At 39.2% G+C, this 18,656-nt stretch overlaps 1 protein-coding gene across 1 annotated transcript in view; it reads left to right on the forward strand.

Annotated features, from left to right (window-relative positions):
- The window catches only part of DGKB (diacylglycerol kinase beta), a 465,349-nt gene that overhangs the window by 80,377 nt on the left and 366,316 nt on the right, over positions 1–18,656 (forward strand). The window contains exons 5-6 of the mRNA XM_054021197.1: positions 11,505–11,645; positions 17,314–17,363. Of these exons, the coding sequence (XP_053877172.1) occupies positions 11,505–11,645; positions 17,314–17,363 (191 nt within the window). The remainder of the gene's footprint in view (positions 1–11,504; positions 11,646–17,313; positions 17,364–18,656) is intronic.

The raw sequence follows: 18,656 nt of genomic DNA on the forward strand, positions 1-18,656 counted from the left end.
ATCCACTCCCACCCCCAATAAAAACAGAGTTGTACTAAACTTTGCAAGAAAAATTAGGTTGAGTGTAAAAATAAGCCTGAGATATTTCAGTACACTTGGTAATTATTTTGAGAACTTATAACTGTTTGGAGAAAAGAAAGAAGTGCCCCAATCCTGAAACTACTTATTCACATTCTTATTGAAATCAATAGGATTACTCATGGGAATAAAGTTACATGTGTGTAAGAGTATGCAAGATTGGGGCCTGTTTATATAATTTTAACCATTAGCATAATGCTATCTTAAGTGCCTTTTAGTCTCATCATTGATACTTATCAGAATGCTTGTGTAAGCAGTTTTCTACTGTGTAATTAGCCTTTTGCTCCTGCCTGATTTTTACAGTGGTGTTATAATCTGAGGTTTCTAACATCACAAATTCCCCAGTGTGGAAGCAATTGAGATTCAATGGCTGGAAGGAGTATATGGCATTAGTGAGACCATTACTGGAATGCTGTGTCCAGTTCCGGTGTCTATATTTTAAAATGGACGATGACAAATTGGAAAAGGTTCAGGAAGGAGTTACAAGAATGATATGAGGTCTTTACAATCTGCCTTACAGAGATTAAAGAAGCTCAAACTTTTGTTTATCCAATGGAAGATAAAGAGGTGACTTGGTCATGGTCTCTAAATATCTCTAGGGGAAAAGACTTTTTGATACAGGGCTTTGTAATCTCGCAGACAAAGACATAATAAATCCAATGGTTGGAAGCTGAAGCTAGATAAATTTAGACTAGAAATTATGTGAGGGTAATTAACCATTGGAACTCCTTACCTAGGGATGTGGTGGAATCTTTATCACTTTGGAGTCTTTGGTCCCTTCTGGCACTGAAATCTATAAAATGTGGTGATTCTTTGGGTGTCAGGAAAAGAGGACAGGACACCTTTAAGGCTTCCTACTGCTCTTGGATTACAAGGGAGTGGGAAAGGGGGATAGACTTACCTGAGTGGAGCCAAGGGGGGAACAGGAAGTGGCTGGACTAGGGAGAGGCACTGACCCATCCCCACGTTGGGAAAGGGGTTAGTATTTATACCCCTGCATTCTGGAACTCTCTCAATCACTGACCAGAATCACCCTTTCCCCACCCAGGGATCAGAGTAGAACCAGATTTTATGATCTTCCCTGTGCTTGCGTTAGTTGCCTTTTTGGGGAGGACTGAGAAGGAATTTTTACCTGACCACCAGATTGACTGAACCAGAGTGGGTTTTTTTGTCTTTCCCACAATAGGTCGGTGACCTAGTGAGTTAGGTAAGGAGGTGAGGTCAAGATGTTGCAACTTAGTAGGTAACAGGTGTGGCAGGTGCCCAGTGCAGGTAGTCATTACAGAGGGGATACAGTTCCCTGATAAATAGGAGTTGGAAGTGGATTTCGGGGGAGGCACCCCCTAAAAAAGCCTAAAAAAGTTGGGTTGGGGCTCCTAATCCCTCATACAAGGGCTGGGTGGTTGGGTCCCAGAAACAGGCTGGCTGGGTCCAGGTTGTGAAGCAGGAGGGCTGACAGCAACTTCCCAAATAGATAGAAACAATTAAGGGGTACAAAATATATCGGAAGGACAGAACAGGTCGTGCGGGGGTGGGGGGAGTGGCACTATATGTGAAAGAAAATGTACAATCAAATGAAGTAAAAATCTTGAGCAAATCCACATGTTCCATAGAATCTCTATGGATAGAAATTTCATGCTCTAATAAGAATATAACATTAGGGATCTATTATCGACCACCTGACCAGGACAGTGATAGTGATGATGAAATGCTAAGGGAAATTAGAGAGGCTATCAAAATTAAGAACTCAATAATAGTGGGGGACTTCAATTATCCCCATATTGACTGGGAACATTTCACTTCAGGACGAAATGCAGAGATACAATTTCTCGATACTTTAAATGACTGCTTCATGGAGCAGCTGGTATGGGAACCCACAAGGGGAGAGGCAACTCTAGATTTAGTCCTGAGTGGAGCGCAGGAGCTGGTCCAAGAGGTAACTATAGCAGGACCGCTTGGAAATAGTGACCATAATACAATAGCATTCAACATTCCTGTGGTGGGAAGAACATCTCATCAGCTCAACACTGTGGCATTTAATTTCAAAAGGGGGAACTATGCAAAAATGAGGGGGTTAGTTAAACAGAAGTTAAAAGGTACAGTGACTAAAGTGAAATCCCTGCAAGCTGCGTGGGCGCTTTTTAAAGACACCATAATAGAGGTCCAACTTCAATGTATACCCCAAATTAAGAAACACAGTAAAAGAACTAAAAAAGAGCCACCGTGGCTTAACAACCATGTAAAAGAAGCAGTGAGAGATAAAAAGACTTCCTTTAAAAAGTGGAAGTCAAATCCTAGTGAGGCAAATAGAAAGGAGCATAAATGCTGCCAAATTAAGTGCAAGAAAATAATAAGAAAAGCCAAAGAGGAGTTTGAAGAATGGCTAGCCAAAAACTCCAAAGGTAATAACAAAATGTTTTTTAAATACATCAGAAGCAGGAAGCCTGCTAAGCAACCAGTGGGACCCCTTGATGATCGAGATACCATAGGAGCGCTTAAAGACGATAAAGTCATTGCGGAGAAAATAAATTGATTCTTTGCTTCAGTCTTCACAGCTGAGGATGTTAGGGAGATTCCCAAACGTGAGCTGGCTTTTGTAGGTGACAAATCTGAGGAACTGTCACGGATTGAAGTGTCACGAGAGGAGGTTTTGGAATTAATTGATAAACTTAACATTAACAAGTCACCGGGACCAGATGGCATTCACCCAAGAGTTCTGAAAGAACTCAAATGTGAAGTTGCGGAACTGTTAACTAAGGTTTGTAACCTGTCCTTTAAATCGGCTTCTGTACTCAATGACTGGAAGTTAGCTAATGTAACGCCAATATTTAAAAAGGGCTCTAGAGGTGATCCTGGCAATTACAGACTGGTAAGTCTAACGTCTGTACCGGGCAAATTAGTTGAAACAATAGTTAAGAATAAAATTGTCCGACACATAGAAAAACATAAACTGTTGAGCAATAGTCAACATGGTTTCTGTAAAGGGAAATCGTGTCTTACTAATCTATTAGAATTCTTTGAAGGGGTCAACAAACATGTGGACAAGGGGGAACCAGTGGACATAGTGTACTTAGATTTCCAGAAAGGTCCCTCACCAAAGGCTCTTATGTAAAATTAAGCTGCCATGGGATAAAAAGGAAGGTCCTTTCATGGATTGAGAACTGGTTAAAAGACAGGGAACAAAGGGTAGGAATTAATGGTAAATTCTCAGAATGGAGAGGGGTAACTAGTGGTGTTCCCCAAGGGTCAGTCCTCGGACCGATCCTATTCAACTTATTCATAAATGATCTGGAGAAAGGGGTAAACAGTGAGGTGGCAAAGTTTACAGATGATACTAAACTGCTAAAGATAGTTAAGTCCAAAGCAGACTGTGAAGAACTTCAGAAAGATCTCACAAAACTAAGTGATTGGGCAACAAAATGGCAAATGAAATAAATGTAAAGTAATGCACATTGGAAAAAATAACCCCAACTATACATAAAATATGATGGGGGCTAATTTAGCTACAACAAGTCAGGAAAAAGATCTTGGAGTCATCATGTCTAGTTCTCTGAAAATGTCCACGCAATGTGCAGAGGTGGTCAAAAAAGCAAACTGGATGTTAGGAATCATTAAAAAGGGGATAGAGAATAAGACTGAGAATATATTATTGCCCTTATATAAATCGATGGTACGCCCTCATCTCGAATACTGCGTACAGATGTGGTCTCCTCATCTCAAAAAAGATATACTGGCACTAGAAAAGGTTCAGAAAAGGGCAACTAAAATGATTAAGGGTTTGGAATGGGTCCCATATGAGGAGAGATTAAAGAGGCTAGGACTCTTCAGCTTGGAAAAGAGGAGACTAAGGGGGGATATGATAGAGGTATATAAAATCATGAGTGATGTGGAGAAAGTGGATAAGGAAAAGTTATTTACTTATTCCCATAATACAAGAACTAGGGGTCATCAAATGAAATTAATAGGCAGCAGGTTTAAAACAAATAAAAGGAAGTTCTTCTTCACGCAGCGCACAGTCAACTTGTGGAACTCCTTACCTGAGGAGGTTGTGAAGGCTAGAACTATAACAGAGTTTAAAAGAGAACTGGATAAATTCATGGTGGTTAAGTCCATCAATGGCTATTAGCCAGGATGGGTAAGGAATGGTGTCCCTAGCCTCTGTCTGTCAGAGGGTGGAGATGGATGGCAGGAGAGAGATCACTTGATCATTGCCTGTTAGGTTCACTCCCTCTGGGGCACCTGGCATTGGCCACTGTCGGTAGACAGGATACTGGACTAGACGGACTTTTGGTCTGACCTGGTACGGCCTTTCTTATGTTCTTATGTTAAGGAAATGATGATCTGCATTGTACAATTTATTGCCACATATTCCCAAGTATGTTAAATGAATACAGTTGCAACCTAATTAGACCACATCCATTGCCTCTGGTCTTTCTTCCTGTGTGGTTGGGACAATGCCGGTTTCTAGCATCAGGGAATGAATCAGAAAACAAACATGCTGATTACCAAGGAAACAACTTCCGCTTACCCACAGTTATCTTGGTAAGCAGCAGCAATTATTGAGTTTTGAAAGGAATTTTTATATCTTGCCTACAGAGATTGACTTGTTTTTTGTTAAATCTACCTATTTGGTAGTTCCTAAAGCAGGTAAAGTACTTTGTACACTACTGTACATACACTGAATAAAATATTTTTCACCTTTTTTTTTAATCTCCAGTGGTTGTTTTTGCCTCTTTGCTTTATGATCTCTGGCTTTAAAGATATAATTGCTTAGTTAATATCCATTCATGTCTATTACTCTGTACAAACATGTTACTATTCTATTTTCCTAGGTTGTACAGAATATTTTTATACTACCATCTCCAGCTTATTTTAAACACAGTATTTTATACATATACTTTCATAGGCATTGAATACGCTGAGATACCTTCCCTTATTGCTATCTTTTCATAAAGCTCCACCAGTAGCAGCGCTAGTGTAGACAAGTAGCTGAAAACAGTTAGTATTTTAATCACCTTGTCAACTAGACCTGCTCAACATGCCAAGCAATAGGAAGCATGATCTAGTGGATTGTGCAAAAGAGTAAGAATGTCTTTATTCTAATCTCAGCTCCGACACTGACTTGGACCATAATTTTCAGTCATTGTGAGCTGCTGATGAACATCCGTCTAAAATCAGGTCATTGGTCTCCCAAGCAGGGCACCCAGAAATTGAAACACCCAAATTTAATGGACGGTTTTTAAAAAATTGACTTTAACAACCTAGGTTTTTCAAGTTGTAAAATTGAAATAATACGTACCTTGAAAGGGTAGGGTGTGAGAATTAAAAATATGTAGCATAATTTGAAAATAAGGCCTATAATAGAGGCACTGTGATCTAGGGACAGGGCATCACATCTAGGTTCTATTCCCAATTCTGCCACTGGCATTCTATGTAGTCTTGTGAAGTGACTTGCCCTTCTCTCTACTGCTATTTCCCCTCCTTCCCTTCGTCTTGTCTACTTAAATTGTAAGCTCTTTGATGATGGGTTTTTTTTAATTGTGTTTATACAGTGCATAGTACAATAGGGCCCTAATCTTGATTGGGGCCTCTAGTTGCTGCTGTATTACAAGTAAATAAGAATAATTATTAAACAATTTAAAATTATATTTTTTTCAATTTCAAAATATGCTTTCAGGCTATTATTATTTATACAATTATTTTGTGTTTATTTACCAAGTTCTCTAAAGCTTTAGAGGCATAATTCTTTACATGCTGATTTTTGCCTTACACTTTACAATGATAATTGTGCATAATATGACAGTGCTCACTGTTTTACTACTATGCTTTTCTAAATCTGTCCTTTATAAATGATTTTCTTTAATAGTCATTTTGGATGCTATACATATTAGGCTGAATAGGTTTTCTTCTGCTGCCCTGTTAGTTTCTATTGCCAATAATGTGTCTGAAGCACAGTTTCATTGCTTTTTCTATTAAGCTTATTTTTTGTTGTTGATGTTTTCACAGTGGCTAGTGTGAGCTGCAAATACACCTTTGGTAGTAGCCACTAAAAATCAACAGTTACCAAATAAAAGAACAGGAGTACTTGTGGCACCTTAGAGACTGAAACCTGTCAAAGTTACCAAATAGTTATCACTATGTGGTATCATAGATGCTACAGAGATGGCGTGCCTGCCGATGGGGGGGGGGGGAGAACGAGGGCAGCCAGCTTCAGCAGTGTTACTGAGCATGCTCAGTCCAAGCCAAGCAGTAAATCTGGGTGAGAGGGGCACATAGCACCACATGTATCGCCTCTCCCATCCTTGTTCCTGTTCAGTCTTAGCAATTTAGTAGGGGCTGACTTTTTAATAGGCGTCATCTGTGTATTCATTTGCTTGTTTTCTTTTGTTTTGTTGGGTGGGAGGGGAGTTGCACATCTTTAGATAGCAACATTTGTTCATTTCACAATAATTTATTTAAAAATATTTTAATCACATTTGGTGTTGTCTATGGTTATGTATCTCAGACCACTACACGCTGTGCTTAAAGTGGTCTGTGAAAGGTGGCGGTGGTGGGGTATTTATCATAGTCTAGGATTAGCAGGTTTGGTAAAACAGTGTTTGAGGTCAGCCCCTTAGTAACTCAGCTCTATTTATGTATATATTTATTTTTCCTTGAGTCTGTTATCCCATGAAACATGCATCTTCCCAGTTTAAGCACTGAATGAATGAATAAATGGAAAGGATATAGACCCTTTTAGGTCAATTTTAGATTTGACTAACTTCTGCCTTGGAATGGTGCATATGGAATTTCCTTTACTTTGCAACACTCCCTCCCTCCTCTCCCCTGTTAAAACACACAGCCTCTTTTAAAACAATGTTATCTGATGTAAGAAGAAATGAATTTCAGTATTATTTCTGTCAGTGTATCCTTAGCTTGTTTTTATTGTATGTGTGTGGTTTTTATTGTAACAGTACTATATAAAATATTTCCCCTTTCACTCTGCCATTCAGGTCTTTAGCATCATGAGACCATTTTCTCTCAATAAAATCCTTATTATCCACTCATTATGAGACAATTTCATTCTCACTCTATTGAGTTAAGTTTTTTGGATTCAATATGATGCCAAGGGGACTGCTATAATACTGTTCAAACTCACAGTGAAGTCAATGATATTATGCCTAATACAAATGCTGTGGTGAAAAAAACATTCATAGAATCATAGAATATCAGAGTTGGAAGGGACCTCAAGAGGTCATCTAGTCCAACCCCCTGCTCAAAGCAGGACCAATTCCCAGCTAAATCATCCCAGCCAGGGCTTTGTCAAGCCGGGCCTTAAAAACCTCCAAGGAAGGAGACTCCACCACCTCCCTAGGTAACGCATTCCAGTGTTTCACCACCCTCCTAGTGAAATAGTTTTTCCTGATATCCAACCTGGACCTCCCCCACTGCAACTTGAGACCATTGCTCCTTGTTCTGTCATCTGCCACCACTGAGAACAGCCGAGCTCCATCCTCTTTGGAACCCCCCTTCAGGTAGTTGAAGGCTGCTATCAAATCCCCCCTCATTCTTCTCTTCTGGAGACTAAACAATCCCAGTTCTCTCAGCCTCTCCTCATAAGTCATGTGCTCCAGACCCCTAATCATTTTTGTTGCCCTCCGCTGGACTCTTTCCAATTTTTCCACATCCTTCTTGTAGTGTGGGGACCAAAACTGGACACAGTATTCCAGATGAGGCCTCACCAATGTCGAATAAAGGGGAACGATCACGTTCCTCGATCTGCTGGCAATGCCCCTACTTATACAGCCCAAAATGCCGTTAGCCTTCTTGGCAACAAGAGCACACTGTTGACTCATATCCAGCTTCATATCCACTGTGACCCCTAGGTCCTTTTCAGCAGAACTGCTACCTAGCCATTCGGTCCCTAGTCTGTAGCAGTGCATGGGATTCTTCCGTCCTAAGTGCAGGACTCTGCACTTGTCCTTGTTGAACCTCATCAGGTTTTTTTCTGCCCAATCCTCTAATTTGTCTAGGTCCCTCTGTATCCGATCCCTACCCTCTAGTGTATCTACCACGCCTCCTAGTTTAGTGTCATCTGCAAACTTGCTGAGAGTGCAGTCCACACCATCCTCCAGATCATTAATAAAGATATTAAACAAAACCGGCCCCAGGACCGACCCTTGGGGCACTCCACTTGAAACCGGCTGCCAACTAGACATGGAGCCATTGATCACTACCCGTTGAGCCCGATGATCTAGCCAGCTTTCTATCCACCTTACAGTCCATTCATCCAGCCCATACTTCTTTAACTTGGTGGCAAGAATACTGTGGGAGACAGTATCAAAAGCTTTGCTAAAGTCAAGAAATAACACATCCACTGCTTTCCCCTCATCCACAGAGCCAGTTATCTCATCATAGAAGGCAATTAGGTTAGTCAGGCACGACTTCCCCTTCGTGAATCCATGCTGACTGTTCCTGATCACTTTCCTCTCCTCTAAATGTTTCATAATTGATTCCTTGAGGACCTGCTCCATGATTTTTCCAGGGACTGAGGTGAGGCTGACTGGCCTGTAGTTCCCCGGATCCTCCTTCTTCCCTTTTTTAAAGATGGGCACTACATTAGCCTTTTTCCAGTCATCTGGGACCTCCCCCGATCGCCATGAGTTTTCAGTTAGATAATTCCATTGACCTCAATTAGATTTATGGGTAATTTGGGACTGCAATTAAACTATATAATCTCTGACTGATGTATATGATTTTACATAGCAACAGCATTTATAATAGGTAACATGCAATGTGAAATAACTTGATGGTTGTAAATTTTAATGTAAAAAGCTGCAAAAGGCACAAGTCCACACAAAGGACTTGAATAATTTTATGTTATGCTATCCAGACGTTTTGTAACTAGTGTAGGACAGGGATTTGCAAAAGTAGAGAAAATATTTCAAATGCATTTGAAACTCATCTGGAAACTGAGCAGACTTGTAGGAGCTAGAGGGGAGGATAATGGACAAATGTTGCCAGAGACAGTTGTGTGATGAGTTGCTCTCTACAAGTGCCCCTGTCACATCTGTTTATAAATTGTATTCTCCCTTAGCGGCCTGAAGAGAAACTGGTCCTTATGTCAGGCAAGCTGCTGCCCTGAAAATGAGCATTGGCTCTTCTCAACTTACTGAAAAATGCCTTTGCTTTCATATACCTTTGACTTGACAATGGGCTAAATTCTACTTTGCAATACAGATGCCATGTTCCCTCTGATTTCAGTGGGAGTGAGGGATATGTGTATGTGTGCAGAATAGGATCCAGTATTTTAGTTCCTTTTATTTCTCTGGACAGAATACAAGGTTATATTTTACCTTTCATGCTTCAAAATTCATCCCCATGTAACACATGATAGTGTTAAATAGCTGTTTGCACAATATATTTGGGGTTTTTTGCCATGTTATTTAGGTAGTTTCTTTTAAATATAACTAAGTAAACTTTTCAATTAGTTCTCCAAGGAATGGCAGAGTACTTTCAACCAAGAAAAGAATGGACTTCATTTGCTGAAAAATATGTTGTTGTTCCTTACTAGATAAGATTTAACATCTTTTTGATGAATATTTTATGACAATTTAATTTTATTGGCATTTATTAGCACTTAAGTTTTGTAATCTTATCGGTTTGGTCCCTGTCCTGCAAGTAGCTCTGCATGGGAGAAACACCTGCATTGCTGCAGGGCCCAGATTCACTTCACTCTCAAGAACAGATTCAATTGCAAGAACAAGGCCTTAATTACCATGTATATATTATAGTTTTCTTTTTTCTTTTGAACTTGGCCAACTACTATGTGAAATTATTTTGTTGTTTATTAAATGCCAACATTTTCAGGTGTTGGTATAAAATGCAACTAGCAAGACTTTCCTTACCCCATAGATGTTAGATTTTAGATGATGTTTGGATTCTAGAAGGCAGATACCGAGAGACTCAGAGGAAGGAGTTACTTTAGAGTTAATTTTAAAACATGTTTTTTAGTCTAATGATTTCCATTTGTTATATTTGCAGACTTGTCATAAGGAAAGACCCTGGCACTATTGGGAAGTACTGGTTTTCCCATATAGAATAACTTAAAGTAATTCAGAGTTAAATCCATATTTAGTGCTGAGGTGCTCCTGGCATTTATATTTGGGCAAACACTGCCTTCTAAACACCCTTTTATTTATTTTAGTTGTCTTAATCTTTCTTACTATCTGCATAAAAAATGTGCTGGATGTAAACTTGATTTAAATTAATTGCTTCTGCATGCCCAAATTCTATTTGCTGAAAGACAAATCCTTCTCACCTTACTCACTCCAATAATCCCATTGAAATAAGCATGGAATACAATTTGTGAGATGAACATAGAAGATTCTGTTTCCATTGGCTACAGTAATTGTTTTAGCCAAAAAAATGTGTGTGAGAGAAATTATGTACGCAGCTTATCAGTGAAGAACCTGTTCTGAATGAATTACACAAAGTGTTTAAGAACAGTTAATCCTTTTATTAAGATTCTCCTTTAACATTGCCAAGGTCAGTGAAAGACATAATAAACCCCCTTAATCAGAAACTTTAACGATTCCTCTCTGTGTTGTCATGTCCTCCTGTTGTTTTCATCTTAATTTAGGGCTTGATCCTGCAAGTACTCATACATCCCTGGGAATAGTCCAACTAACTTCCAAATTGAAGCATGAGGATTGACAGTGCTGAAATTTGTATCTTACAAATGTATCAGCACTAGTTTGACTCATAAGTATTTCAATTATTATTATTAAAACTGGGATATTTATTTTCATAATATCTAGTGGCAGGGATTTTGACAGTTTAATTATTTGTTGCTCTGACACATGTATGACTCTGCCACTGGCAAGGGTACAAATTCAGGTGGCATGAAAGAGCATTATATGGCAACAAGCATCTTTGAATAGGGTGCAGCTTGTGAAGCTACATAATTTAGGAGGCCCATGGAACTTCTACAGGGACGCTGGAATGGAGGCAAATTTGGGCTGGATTGTGACAGCACTGGGGGTGGGGGGGGGAGACAATAACATATCCACTAAGTGAAATAAGGGTATTCAACAAAAACTACTGCACAGTCAAGTGAAAACAGATCACCCAAAATGGAAAGAAACTCAGTGAGTCCCAGAATTCCTTTCTTTGTTTCCTGTTGCAGGGAAGTGTTTTATTTTTTACCTGTGTATTTTATTGTTTTAGTCCTCTTTTGCGAGACCTGTAACACTATCTTAATTCTGCTTTTTGGGGTAAATGTGAAATAGAACTGTAGATGTTTCAACTGTCAATTGATCTATTTATCTAAATATTAATTAAACCCCATTATGTCTTTAAGGACTATAATTATATGCAAGAATCCTGGTTTTGATTCTCTATTTATGTAGTTGATAAAGATAACAAAGCATATGTATTATTTCCAGGTTTGAGAATTAATAAAGGTAACACTACATCACGACCTGCTGCTCCTGCCAATTTACATGTACCAGATGTAATCCAGTTGAAAGACATTGTTTGCTATTTGTCTCTGCTTGAAAGAGGAAGACCTGAAGACAAACTAGAATGTATGTATATATTTTTTTGTATCTGAGGAAAAAGCTGCTAAATCGGAGGGAATTAAAACAAAATAACAAAAGCCCCTAATAATTTGCTAATACATCTACGCGATTATAATGCTAGTAACAACAGCCATTGGTTTATTTTCAGCTTTGCAAACCTGAGCTGTACGCAGTCTTGAGGAAATTCTGAAATGGAAATTTCTAGCTCTAAATTTAAGACTTAATGAAGTGTGGTTTTTTCTTAAAAAGGGACACTATAAAAATGCCATAGCAGAGTTCTGCATTCTTGTGTTTAGCTGATTTCCTTATCAAGTTTGCTCAGTAAGTTACAAAATGTATTTTTCCAACTTCCAGCCTCAATAATTGACCCTGGGCTCTGACTAACTGGGTTCTTTCCATCTTGCACATCATCACTAGTAGTATAGGCTTTGCAGTCCAAATTATCCCCTTAGATATACCTTCACCCTGCACTGCCCCATTATCTCCATCAGTCATACCTTTGAAAATCTATGTAAGGCTAAGGAGGATGCCTAGGGATGCATAAGTGTGAGTGTAGACAATGGGGCTTCCAGATGTAGTTGAGATGTTAATATGGCTGGTATATCCTATGTTGCTAGTGGTTATCCGCAAGATGGAAAGAACCCAGTTGTGTGTCCAGCTGAATCTGTAGGGCTAGCAGTTAGAAAATATGTCTTTACTTACAAACAAAGGCCTCAGTTCAGAAAAGCAATTAAATATATGTTTTAAGTTAAGCACATGCCTAAGCGCCTTTCCTGAACAGAAATGCTTTCCTCAACCAGGACCTGAAAAGTTTGATATGGAAATCAATGAAACACAAAGAATATAGAACCCCATGGTGTCATTCTTACAATCAGTTCTTGGGTTAGACTAACACACAGGCTACATCTGCACTTGGAGCTGAGGGGGTGATTTCCAGCTCGAGTAGACATACTCGCATTAGCTCTAATTGAGTTAGCGCTCTAAAAATAGTAAGGTAGCTCGGGTAACCTGGGCATTGTCTAGCTGCCCTTAATATGTACCCGTGGGGTTCAGGCAGGTTTTTGCTCGTGGCTAGTCCATACCATCATTCTCCTCTGCCTGTGCTACCATGGCTACACTACTCATTTTAGTGTGCTAGCTCAATGAGGGCTGGAGCAAGTATGTCTACACAAGCTGGGAATCACACTCCCAGCTCCAAGTGTAGACTAAGGTCCTTGCTGTCCTTACTGAGGCAAAAGCCGTATTGATTTGTCAGAGGTTTGTCTCCGTAAGAAATGCAGGATCAGGCCCTGATAGTGTACTATAGGTAATTATTCAGTATCACTGCTGTAAAAATACAGACACTAGGCTCTATCTGCTGGAAATTTATATTCATTGCAAGTTTTAATGACCATGTCTTTTATAAACCTCCAAGTTTTCTAGTCTATAGCTAGCATGTAACTATAGCATCCAAGGTCCTAGTCCTGATTAACATAGGGTTAGTGGGAATTTTTCCTGAGTAATGACTGTCCCAAATTTGCCAATATCATAGCACTGATATCTTATAAATGCTACAATATTCCAAGGTTAATGATGTATTGAATGCTTCTCTGCAACTCAAAACAAAATCTGTGGATTATGTGTTGATCCCATGAATAGGAAAATCTAAATTCCTAGGTCTTAATTCAGCAGACAATACAGTGAGCCTATCCAAGTGGCAGACTGTGTAGGCCATTCCAGAATCCTAAAGCCCAGATCATCACCTTCAGATCCACATACAGAATGGGGGAAAGCTGCCTCTGCTGATCCCAGGGGTCTGCATTGTGGGAGAGGGCAGTGACTGGGGTGCTAACCAAGACCCCGGGCAAGGATGCACATCTCCCCTATGGTCCTGCAGAGGTTCTCCATAAAAGATGTTGCAATCTGGGGCTGTATTATCTTCTGTATGCAGTCTCCTTTCCAGAAGTTGCATTGCCAGAGAAGTCCCTGGTATTAAGACTCCAATGGAGCCCTGCTGCCAGGGAAAAGGGATTTGTCAGGATACAGAGTTGCTGCAGAGGCACAAGACCCCTGCCCAGATGGTGGTGTCCTTTCACCAGTCCCCTGGTATCTACCAGCTTTCAGAATGGGCCCGTTGGCCTATTCTGAGGTAAATCCTACCCTGACTGGACAATGTGGAGAATTGTCTGTGAGGGGGCTTTTGTGGAAATTTCATACCCTGGGGCCCTCTGCCACAGAATACAGTCCAATAATTTCAATCACAGCCCTTGCACTATAAAGTTGTTCTTAATACTGAAGAGATTTGATTGTGATAATTTATTTGGGATGGAGATAAATGTGTAATCATAATGATCATCAATTGATGCCTCACGCAAAATATAATCACTTGCTATAATGCTATAAGAAATGCTTTGATAAAACAGTCTCCAAGTGCAACAGCACAGAGTATTAAAAGCAGGTGCATATGCATTTTATATTAAAAGTTATTTGGAGATTTATCCTCATACTCATTACAATATTTACATAAAACAGATCAAAAATCTATTCTAATATAGACGTTTGTGCTTCCGTGAAATGCTGTTTTTTGATTATCAAGATTTTATTTGCTGTTCTATTTTTCTTCTACTACAAAGACTGGTGCATAAGGAAACCTGATTGAGAAATTTGTGGTAATTAGTAGCTTCTGAAAATGAAAGTGTACCTAATTCAACTTTTTTTAATTTACAAAACAAAAATCTGTAAATAAGTAGTTTACATATGCTTTGGATGGCCTTTGAAAATTAAAATTAATTCCATGAGACAAGCATATAAGGCTAACACTGAGATTATGTATTTTTGGTTATCTTCAACAGAGGAAAAATTTGTCCATATAGTCATAGTATATTTCACCATGTAAATTACTAAATGAGGTCCTGATCCTGCAAACATTTAAGTACTCGAGTAACTTTGCATGTGAGTAGTCTTGTTTGTAGAATCAGGAACCAAGTACTTACTAAAGTGATTTTTTTTTAGTTAAATAATGCAATGGGAGAATTCAATATAAAATAGTAGCAGAAAAAAAGAAACATTAAGGGGTGGATTGATCTAACTGTGCCCATAAAGAAGTCAATGGTTCTCCCATTGTTTTCAGTGTCATCAGAATTAGATCAAAACTTTTGTAAATCAGATCCAAGACACACAAACGAGGGGAGAAGTTATGCTTTCAGATAAAATTTGAAATACAATGGAGACCCATTGAGGCAGAGAGATAAAAGTATTATATAACGATTAATAAATGTTTTTACTAATTGGTTAATCATTTGTTATAGATTGTTATCAAGTCCAACGGGTCAATAGGTTGCTTATAACCATGGCTTACAACTATTTATAACACCTTCTACTGATGTCCCTAAAGCCATCTTTAATGCTATTAATCATATCTGTCATATGCTTAAAACACCTATTAATCATTTATTAACCCTTTATAAACTATTTATAAATGGAATTTTAATATAAAGTGTTATCCAAAATTGTGTGGCGGATCAGAGAGGAATATAATACTGACTAAAGAATTGAAGCTTTACAGATTCATATTGAATATGTTTGTTTTAATCAGTTTAATTCATCCCTGTGCAGAGGATACTTAAATACTAATTTGAGGACATAAGTGGGATTTAAATCATGCATGGGCCTGATTTAATCTACATTATTTAAAATTGCTAATATTATAATACATACCAAAATCCCAATAGCTATTTTTAGATGGTTGTATATCAATAGTTATCTTTGTCTTGTACAGAGATACATATTTTCATGATTGACTGCATTTTACTCTAGCACCATGTGTTCAACTTCGGTGTTGTATAAAACTCCCAAGCTGATGGCACTGCTAGAGACTGCAGGACTTAGTATGAAATCCATTCTGGGAAGGGAAGGGGGACGGTGAAACAGTTTTCTTACCTTGAACTGAGAACTTTTAAGGAGATCTATTTTTCTTTAATTTAAACATTATCTGATTAGTCTCTCAGTTTGGGAGATTCTGAAAGGTGTCATAAGTAAATCAGTTTCCTCAAATGTAATACAAGTGGCTGCTCAAGGGGTGAGACAATAAAGACAGACACTTTTATGCATAGGCACTGTACCTTTTAAGAGGTTTATGGTATACAATGTCTTTACACTCACTATTCCATTAGTTACAGAGAAGAATATGTGAGATGCTGCCTTTAAGATACTTACACTCACAAGGGGCCAAACAGTGTGCATTAAGTACAACCTATGGGGCAGAATGGAATTGCCCTCGAGCACCAATTCAGGAAAGCACTTTTGTGCATGCTTAAGTTCATTCTGTTTTCTGTAGCAGAACTAGCTTATGTGCATACTTAAAATTAAGCATGTAATCAAGTGCTGAATAGAAATGAGCTCTTGAATTGGGCCCAGATATGTAAGCAAAATTTCAGACAATGAGACTAGTGAGATGCTTTAAAGCGATGTTTACACTGCACTTTCATTGGTAAAACTTTAGTCAGTCAGGCGTGTGAAAAAAACCACACACCGACCAACAAAAGGTTTCCTGACGAAAAGCACCGGTGTGGACAAAACTTTGTCGGTGGAAGACATAGTGATTGCTGCTCATTGGGGGTGGTTTTATTTTGTCAGTGGAAGAGAGCTCTCCTGCCGACGAAGAGCGGCTACACTGTATACCTTAGAGCAACACTGCTGTCGCGGCACAGCTTTGCCGCTGTAAGGTGTGCAGTTTAGACATAGCCTAAGAGAGCATTACAATTGACTTCAAAAGGAGCAGAATTGTGCCCAATTGCTCTATTTTATATATAGGGCCCTACTAAATTCATCATCCATTTTTGTAAATGTCAATGTCATAGCATTGTAAAAATCTTGAATTTCATGGTTTCAGATATTTAAATCTTAAATTTCACAGTGTTTTAACAACCATGAATATGTATTTTTAAAACAGCAAAATATAAACATGTAAAGACCTTAAGACTCAGCATTTCTCAAACTGGGGGCCCCCACCAAAAAAGGTGTTGCAAAGCTATTGTATGTGGGGGAGAGCTGCGGCTGCTGGCCAGGTGCCCAGCTCTGAAGGCTACAGCCCCACCAGAAGCAGCTCAGAGGCTGCTTGGTATGCTGGCAGCAGTATTGCCACCCATATTTCTGCACTGTTGCTGGTGGCAGCGCTGCCTTCAGAGCTGGGCGTCTGGCCAGCAGCCGCCACTCTCCAGACACCCAGCTCTGCAGGATAGGGTAAAAGTACACAAAAGACCAGATTTCATGGGGGAGACCAGATTTCACAGTCTGTGAGGCATTTTTCACGTCCGTGAATTTGGTAGAGCCCTAATTATATACCAATATTGTGAACTCAGTGAAACCAGGGAATATTTTACTTTGCAGGTATGGAAAGTATATTTACTGTTGTATTCAGCTGACCTGAAAACTAATTTCAATAATTTCCAATGGTGCAATTAGCTAATGAGTAAGCATTTGTAGAGCCGCTATCATCATAGTGGACTAAAAGCACAGTGAGAGTGCAAGAGGAGGCCAGCAAATTTTCTAAGTGGGATCCTGTTTTCTATAGATATAATCAGGATCCCAGTTTCAAGTCAGACATTAATTCTCTGTCTTGCTCTGGAGTTAAAGGAAAATGATGTACATCTTACATTTTTTTCTAATTTAATTGACCTTTTTTTTTTTTTTTTAGTTATGTTTCGCTTGTATGACACAGATGGAAATGGGTACTTGGACAGTTCGGTAATTTTATTTCTATTGACATATTATACTAGCATGAACTGTAACAGTGTATTTGTATGAATCCATGCAGAATGCACACTGAATAAACAAAAGTAATAACTGTGTATAATAAAAATATTTGTCATCCAGGAAATGTTGAGGCTACTCCTAACAATTTGTCCTTCTGTTGAGCATATCCACTTCCCCCTCAACTATAGAGATAGTCAAATGTTGAAACTCCCAATGTGAAATTGTTCTTCTGATTTTTAGTTGTAACATTTTACTGCAGGAGGCAACTTAACTCAGCTCTCAAAACCCCTTTGTACTTATTGGGAGTTGTACATGAAAGAGCTATTTGTAGGGTTGCATTGAGATGGAAGAAAGGTGAGGCTCAACTTTCTGGGAGAAGGTAACAGCAGAAGATGAAGGGGAAAGGCCAGCATGTTCAGAAAGGCCAGGAATGAGGATACATTGTTAAAGGAGACGTTTAGGAATAGTGCCTGATTATACAATTAAGAGAACATCAGAGAAAGTCATCAGAGAGATGTTCAAGAAGTGTGTGGCTTGTGGACAGAGCCGGCGCTAGGCATAAGCAGACGAAGCAATTGCTTAGAGCCCTGAACAGCTCAAGGGGACCCACTGCTCACTTTTTATTATAAAAACTTGCCTGTTTTAGTATTGTGTGTTGTGGGGGGGCTAGCACTGGCTCTGTTTTCAGGTATTGGGAAGGAACAAAGAGTAGCAAATTATTGGAAATGGGGATAGGGCAGGCATCTTTGTCTTTTGCTTCCTCTCCCTCCCCGAAAAAGGGGGGGGGGCAGGAAAAGAGAGAGATTGGCATATAGGAGGAAATAAAGTAAGGGGACATACCCTTAAATTGGTACTGATAGTGTTCTAGGACCAGGCGACAGGGGGTTTTAACAAATATCAGCCAAGTAATGCATAAGGGATGGAAGATAGGATCATAGATTAGGTTCTTGAAGCTTCTAGCACCCTGTAGAATGATTGTGAAGAGGTTCTATTTTCTTATTTCTATTCACAGACTGTAACAGTGGCTGTAGGGCTAGATTTCATCTCCCAACTGTGTTACACTCCCCTCTCCTCCACTTACCCCTACTCAGACTTTATGTGCTGGAATGGATTTGACCCAGTGGTATGAACAGACATTTTTCAGTGGGCAAACACCACGTTAGCACAATTCAGAAGACAGAACCAATTTAAATATGCCTTTCATTGAATTAAGTAAGGATCAGTGACAATTCAAAGAAGGGAAGACGTGATGCCCAATGCTAATATATAGGTCAGAACATAATA

Source organism: Malaclemys terrapin, chromosome 2 (assembly GCF_027887155.1).
Source record: "Malaclemys terrapin pileata isolate rMalTer1 chromosome 2, rMalTer1.hap1, whole genome shotgun sequence".
In the NCBI taxonomy this organism is placed as follows: domain Eukaryota; kingdom Metazoa; phylum Chordata; order Testudines; family Emydidae; genus Malaclemys; species Malaclemys terrapin.